Below are 8,060 nucleotides of genomic sequence, written 5' to 3'. Positions count from 1 at the left end.
TCTCAAACTTACATACAGTATGTCAACCTACAAGCCTTTCATACCTTTCCAAAAATGTGTTTGGTTTTGTACGTAGATGTATACTCCCCGACCAAATGTACACCTAGAAACACATGCATGTCGTTTTTCATCCATACCTTCTTTTTCTTTTTAGGGTTATTACAATAAAACAACCATACCCATGAGGCCATTGCATCAAGACGCAGAACAAAATGGCGCCAAATTGTAGTTTTTGTAGTTGGCTATGCTTAGGGTTAGGGTTAGGGTTTGAAAGTTTTATAAATAATTGCATAAATATAATGCAATGTATATAATAATTGTTTTTTGGTCCCGTAGATGCCTCAAGTCCATATATCCACCTTATTTGAAGAAAAAACATGTTTTATTCGCGATGTCATGGAGTTGTACTATACTACCCACAATCCTATTGTGTAAGATTTGTGGGTAGGCGTCTCTGATTGGTGGAGCTTGTAGTTACCATAGAAATGTTGTACAATGTACATTCAAATTTTTAGCAAGTTGCACATGCGAAGCTATACGTACAGTATATCATCAATAAATGCTGATATTTATATACTCTTAAATTAAATGAAAGAGTTAAACCAGTATCTCCCTTTTTTGTGCTAGACAGAACAAAATTCAAAACCATGCATTTTAAATTGTAACACTTCCACACCCCCCACCCACCTACTCGTGGTGGTGTAGTATCAGTCATCAGGGACGTGGTGAGTTTTAGCTTTTGAGGAAAATCAGAAAAAATCTGAGCATCCATCATACACGGAATTTACCCTTTTTTGCATTTTTGTATGCAGTTCAATTTGATGTATAAATAACTAGAGGGTGCACTGTGCGTATCTGTGCACCCCTTCCTTCCCCAAGCCCACTGCCTCCTTCTAAAAACGAAAATGCATTGGTTTGAATGTTGTTCAGTCCAGGACGAAAAGAGTCAGAAACGCTCCCAATTGAGATGCATTGGTTTAAATTGTGTTGTGTAGCATGAAAAAAAGTGACAATCGTGCTCCGGGACACGATTCAATTGATACATTTTTGTGACCACAAGCACGAAAATGCCTGATACCCGAGGCAGAGATCAATTCGAGTCAGCCATCACTCCCCAGGAGCGGAACAGAGAGATATCCCACCAGTTCGTGGCATCAAAGGACACTAAGTGCCGCTCTACAATTTCGTCCAGTTGGAGCTGTTGCATGCTGCCACGCGGCTGGTGGACAGTGCTCACTCGCAGCGTCCGAATGATTGAAACTGCTCCTGTTTGGAGCGTGTGGAGGAGTTTCAACGTGTGCACTCACTTCTCCCTCTTTCTCTCTCTGTGTTCAGCGGCTGACCTCTGGCGGTGTCTACATGATGTTTATCCAGCCCCTGACCCTACTGAGCCTGTGTCTGACCTTCATACAAAGGTGAGATGGCGAGGGATCGCACCCGCATGCATGCTGTCAAAGTGGTAATCCGTGAGATTATTTTGTAAAAATTAAAATTTTTTAAATGTAATGATATTCATCCCGTCTTTATTTAGCTCAAGAAACATCCATTTCATGTATTTGCATTACCTATGTGCTCTTCTATATGGTGATTGTCTTCCCCGGCAAGAATGCACTGATCGGCCACCGTGGCCGCTGCCAATTTGATAAACCAGCGCAAAAAGTTGTGGTCAGTAAACTGTCGTTATGGATGAACATTCATAAAAAATAACAACCCCCAAAAATATCACCAACAACTCAAGTGACTAAAAACAACAAGAAACAAAGATATAAACTTATACAGTGGAAAAGTTAACCCAGATGTTGTGATGGAGTGTAATCCATCCACAGAAGATTTCATGGATGGAGAAAATAAATCATATTTATATTGATATTTTGATGTTTAAAATAATAAATTGTATCATAATATGAACATAATCCTGCCTACGTTTTCTTTTTCCATTTCCCCTAATCTCTTGTTGTGGCCAGCGGGGCCGCGTTCCCAGGACATCACTGGGCAGAATGGAACGACTCCCAGTTGCTGCCGACCATTCAGAAGCTGATGAAGGGCTACAACCGCTACCTCAGACCCAACTTCAACGGTGAGGAAGCACGAGACACATCAAAAACAAAGGACTTTTAGACCACGCTCACTGCCGCGGCAGGAAAGTTAACCAAGGATCTGTTTTTTGATAGAGGGACCCGTGGAAATCGGAATGAGCCTTGACATCGCAAGCATCGACGCCATATCCGAAATTAATATGGTATGTCACATTTTCCAAACATATGCTTATACGGGTGAATAAGAATGTTTAAGTAGAGAAATATATATATTAAAGGATAGATTCACAATTTTTCAACTCCTGGGCCTGGGTTGAAAAAAAAAACGAACGGGAACCTCTCCCTTTTAACGGGAAGGGAAGTGATGAGAGATTAAATGGGAACCACGGCAATGATGAATGAACGCCCTCCACATTGCAGGACTACACGGCCACCATCTTTCTGCGGCAGCGGTGGCGGGACTCCAGGCTCGTCTTCCCCGGCAACGAGAGCGTCAGCGTGGACGGGCGTCTGGTGTCCCTCCTCTGGATCCCCGACACCTTCATTCCCGACTCCAAGCGCTCCTTCCTGCACGACGTCACCGTGGAGAACCGCCTCATTCGCATCTTCAGCAATGGAACGGTCCTCTACGCCCTGCGGTAGGCTGCTGGGCGTTGTTACCGTTTAGGGAATGGGATTATGGGATAATAGGGACGAGGAGGACTTGGGGGGGGGGGGGAATGGGGGAATTAAACTAACATCCAGGCAAACACACACAATACTCACAATATGCAGGGAATTCAACAACATAGCAGCTTGGAAATGTTAACATTGAGGGATATTGCCGTGGAGCTCTCCGCGTGAGTCACACCGACAGGAAAAACTCAGACAGATGTGATCTGAATGATTTCTAACCAAGCGTTAAATGGCCTTCGGTAATGAGGCTATAAAAAGAAAAAAAAAAACATCATGTATCTATCATTACTCAGACATAACTTAATGCAATGCTCCTGAGTTTTTATTTTTTGTGAAAAGTTCTGTTTGCATAACTAAATACTCAATGAGTCATGGTCGCCTAGAGCAGTGATTCTCAGCCTTTCAAGGACCCTCAATTAGATAAGCATTAGGCTGCGGACCCAGTTGGATAGATTTTTGTTTTTGGCACCCAGTCAGATATATATAGTGATCCTACTATAGATACAGAAATAGCAGTGGAACTATAATCAAAATGGTCATTGTTGAACCTTCTCTAATGGTGAAGTTGAACTATTAATCATTTCGCTGGGGATCCCCTAGAACCTCTTGTAGGATCCCTGGGGGTCCCATGTTGAAAACATCTTCCCTATAGCATGAGACACATGTCATGCCGTACTGACATTACGTATAGATAACAATTAAGATTCAACAGAGAAAAGATGAAAAGTCTGTTTGTCTTTATGTAATTCCCCAAAGTATAACAGGGGGCGACAGAGGACAGTCCTTAATTAAAGGGATGCAGTATGAACTCCTCTCGGGACCCTGAACACGACAGCTATTCTTACGGGTGGAATTACAGAGCCAAATATGATTACATTACAGCTGAAATGTGACATTGATTGAGTCGTTGGCGCTCCACTGATGATCTTGTTCCGAATATTATGCCACAGCATCACGGCCACCATCGCCTGCAACATGGATTTGACCAAATACCCGATGGACAGACAGGTGTGCACCCTCCAGCTGGAGAGCTGTGAGTACCTGCATCCCCCAAACACATCACCCCTGACTCTGTCGAGGCAACTTAACCGCCAATCATCATCTGTCACCACCATCAACACCATCGTCATCATCACCAACACCATCGTTGAGTTGTCACCTTGAGATTCAACCGCTTCAGTAAGAATCATCATGAGCAGAGCAAGTGATGTGGGCCAGGCCAGAATTCATTACAGAACTAATTGTGTGTGTGTGTGTGTGTGTGTGTGTGTGTGTGTGTGTGTGTGTGTGTGTGTGTGTGTGTGTGTGTGTGTGTGTGTGTGTGTGTGTGTGCGTGTGTGTGCGTTTGTGTGTGTGTGTGCGCGCGTTTGTGTGTGTGTGTGTGTGTGTGCACGCGTGCACTCAGGGGGGTATAACCTGCAGGATGTGGTGTTCTACTGGACCAGGGGGAACGATTCGGTGAGGGGTCTGGACACGCTGCGTCTGGCCCAGTACAGCGTGGAGAGCTACTACACCTCGGTGTCCGAGGCTGTGTATGAGACAGGTACCAGATGTTTTTCTTTGTTTTCCAAATATCCCCCCAAAAAACGAACATAAATGTCCAGTAAGACCCTTTAAATCAAATGAAATCCTTCTGCCATTCCATGGTTCTATTCAATGAATTGCCTATAGAATATACAGTATAGGTCATTGATGCTACCACACAGTAGGTTGTATTTTAGGACTGAAATGTGTACGTATCATTTGAGTCTCTGATGTTAAAGATGTGACCTAATGACAATAATAATAGCATTACGGACAAAGCAAGAGCTGGATCTCGAACATATTATATGGAAAATAACAAGATATGGTTTCAAGAGTCAAGATTTTTTGCTTGTCATGTGCAATCAAATGAGTAGGGTGCAGTGAAATGATAATTGGTGAAATAAAAAAACAGAGGGTGGAATAAAAAATTACAAAGTAATAATAATAAATAAAAAAGCAGAAAAAAACACATATATACAATAATAATAATAATAATAATAATAATAATAACAATAATAATAATACAAAAATATAAGGAAAAATAATATATCAGCAAAAGAAGTATGTATATGAATACGTGTGTGTGTGTGTGTGTATGTACTGTACAGTGTTCGATTAATGACAACCTAAATAGACAGGTATATGTCTATGTCATAATAGAGATTCAGGTTCACCCTATGATATTCAATAGCGGATGATTTTGTGTTTTGTCTTTCTCCTTTTTAGGACAGTACCCGAAGCTTGTGTTGCACTTTGCGCTGCGCAGGAACGTGCTGTTCTTCATCCTGGAGACCTACGTCCCCTCCACCCTGCTGGTGGTGCTGTCCTGGGTCTCCTTCTGGATCAGCCAGTCCTCCGTCCCCGCTCGGACGTGCATCGGTCAGAAAGCATCCGTTAAACATTGTTAGAGACATCTTGATCCGGTGACACCTTTGGGTTTTCAGGCACCAGTTGACGAAATGTCACATTCCCGCTGTTCACTCTGTGTATTCGTCATAACGCTGCAGAATTTGCAGGAACTTTTCTCACACAAGCTAGTGCTCGACTACGGCCAAAGTGCACCTAGAGAGTAAACTGCTGGTTATAACTGTTCCTGGATGGCACAATTTACTGGCGGTAGAGTTGGCAGTCACCACAGAATGATTTCAGAATGAGCCCTCACACATTTAAAATGAAAGACTGATCACACTGAAGTCAAGCTAAGCTCATTTGACTTTTAAAGTCCCAAATCACATTATTTAATCCTTCATCATTCTCCAGTTAATCTTCTTAAAAGCAGAATTATTTTCCCTGCTTTTTCTCTATTGTGCTTGTTCATCTTTTAAACCACCGCAATCAAACGAAATATATATTTTTTTATTTGGCGTATCGCCTAATTAAATCAAATCAACTTAGACCGCGGGAAAAATCAAAGTGAATAATAAAAACAAAGTTTTAAGGATACTGATCACGAAACACTGCTTATGCTGGCGTCGAGCGCATAAACATAATTAGCATTTTCAATTAAGCAAGAGCAAAGAGCGTGTTATAATAAAGTATCAACAATAATAGTCATAATAACGTTTACTTACTGCAGAATTTAACTATCCAAACTGATGTACTTGGTAAACTTTTTGTCTTTTTCTTTAGGAGTGACCACAGTGCTGACCATGACCACACTGATGATGGGTGCTCGGACGTCCCTGCCCAACGCAAACTGCTTCATCAAGGCCATCGATGTCTACCTGGGCATCTGCTTCACCTTCATTTTCGGGGCTCTGCTGGAGTACGCGTGCGCCCACTTCTGCACCATGCAGCACCAGACCATAGAGGACTTACACCGGGTGAGTTGTCCTCGAGCGGTCAAGTTACTGATTGATGCGGTTGGTGTATCACCAGGCAACGTTCTGGGACGTCACTGTAATAAGTTCAACTTTTAACACTGTAAATCACTGCAATAACAACATGCTCAGTTGGACAACGGACACTGTAATAATACGGTAATGACACTCAACTTAAGGTAGACTGCTAACACTGCAATAACACTGCAATGGACTAATTACATTGCAATAACACTGCAATAGATGAATTACATTGTAATTATACTGCAATAACACTGCAATAGACAATTTACATTGTAATAACACTGAAATAGACGAATTACATTGTAATAACACTGAAATAGATGAATTACATTGTAATAACACTGCAATTGCATTTCAGTAAGTTAGACTTATCACATTGCAATAACACTGCAATAGGTTGGACTAACCCATTTGTTATTATCGGTGTCCATTTTGTAATTGTATACATATGTTTATTCTCCATGTACACAAATATCCACTGTATTGATGTTTATAGCTAGTCAATGCTTGCATCCTTACTGCCCCTGCAATTTTAAATTTTCAAAATTTATTTTTGCCATTTTTCTTGAGCACATTTAGTATATTCTGTATGAATTGCATTTATTTTGCTGTCGGTTTGCACTACACCTTACCAACTTCATGACAAATTCATTGCGGCCCAATAAACAGCTTGTGATTGAATGGGAGGCAGAGAAGGATCAATGCCCTGCCGTCGCATCGTCAATATAAACCTATCACTATTGTGGATCTCTGCGCATCCCTCCCTCCCCCTCCAGGATCTCCTGAAGGAGTTCAACGAGTCAAACGGCAACGGCTCCATCCCCATGGCCAGCACCATGGTCAGCCCCAACCAGGCGGTGGAGATCGGCTTGGCCGCGGCAGTGGTGGCGGAGGAGCGGGCGGCGGCGGCGGAGCTCGAGTCCACCAAGAGCGACGCGGCGTCCGGGGTGCGGGAGCGGAGGCCCGGTAAGGGCTGCAGCCTGTCCTCCGTGAGGAACGCCTCCCGCCGCGCCGCCTCCATCTTCATCGTGGAGAACCCGCACAACATCGACCGCCACTCCCGCACCGTCTTCCCGCTCGCCTTCCTTTTCATCAACATCATCTACTGGCTCTACTTCCTCTTCATCTGAGGCCTGGCCGCTTTACACCACTTTCAAAGAGGGCGTCCCGCGTCTCCAACGTCTGGTTCTAGACTGGACGCGCTGAATCAACTCAATACTCAGGGTTGGAAACATTGTGTTCTTCAAATGATCCAACCTGTCGCCCCGGATAGAAAATCTGGCTTTTCCCCTTTGTTTTCATGCTTTAACTGGAAGGTACGAAAGACCATGTAGTTATGCCCAAGCGAAAAAATAATAATAATAATACAGTATACTTCGAAGTGTGTTATCTGAAAGTATATTTAGTATACTTTTTGATGTATTCATAATTTATTTACTCAAGTTGTGTTAAAATTGAAAACACTGAAGTGGTACTTAAATATATCCAAAATATCTATCTTCCATGTACTTTTGGTAACTTTTCATGACAATAATAGCACACTTTTAACACGTTTTCAGAAGTTCCACTTAAGTTCATGTTTCAATATAAGTTCTCCTCTGTGTACTTACACTACACTTAATGACTTAATGACAGCATATTAATGACTGGTACACTAAAGCTGTACTTGAAATTTGTACGTAATAAGTACCAAAAACACATTTCAAGTATACTCGCACAAAAGCACAAGTGGGTAGAAAAACACTTTTAACACACTTTGTCTGCTAGATACATACTTTCAGCGTGGGAAAATATACTTCCCCCCCCCCCCCCCCCCATCAGGCGTGCAGGGGACTATGTTTAATTTTGTAAAAGTTAGTAATGCCTCCCTCTGATCATGACGGCATGTCTGTATTCATTTTGAAGAGAGGGAAGGAATCCAAAGACGAGAGAAGAGTTCACTAAATGTATATTATGAACTGCTGAGATGCCTCACACAACA

At 42.4% G+C, this 8,060-nt stretch overlaps 1 protein-coding gene across 1 annotated transcript; it reads left to right on the top strand.

Moving 5' to 3' along the window:
- Positions 1-1,980: 1,980 nt before the first annotated feature.
- On the top strand, positions 1,981-7,209 carry gabrp (gamma-aminobutyric acid type A receptor subunit pi; the record flags this gene model as incomplete). The annotated part of the gene is made up of 8 exons (XM_080008729.1): positions 1,981-2,077; positions 2,172-2,239; positions 2,457-2,674; positions 3,662-3,744; positions 4,117-4,254; positions 4,962-5,114; positions 5,865-6,058; positions 6,856-7,209. The coding sequence occupies exons 1-8, from the start codon at positions 2,038-2,040 to the stop codon at positions 7,207-7,209; spliced, it is 1,248 nt and encodes a 415-aa protein (XP_079864855.1). The 5' UTR covers positions 1,981-2,037.
- Between the last annotated feature and the right edge of the window lie 851 nt (positions 7,210-8,060).

Source organism: Zeus faber, assembly GCF_960531495.2.
Source record: "Zeus faber genome assembly, chromosome: 10".
Classification (NCBI taxonomy): Eukaryota; Metazoa; Chordata; class Actinopteri; order Zeiformes; family Zeidae; genus Zeus; species Zeus faber.
This window is presented reverse-complemented; position numbering and strand designations above follow the sequence as displayed.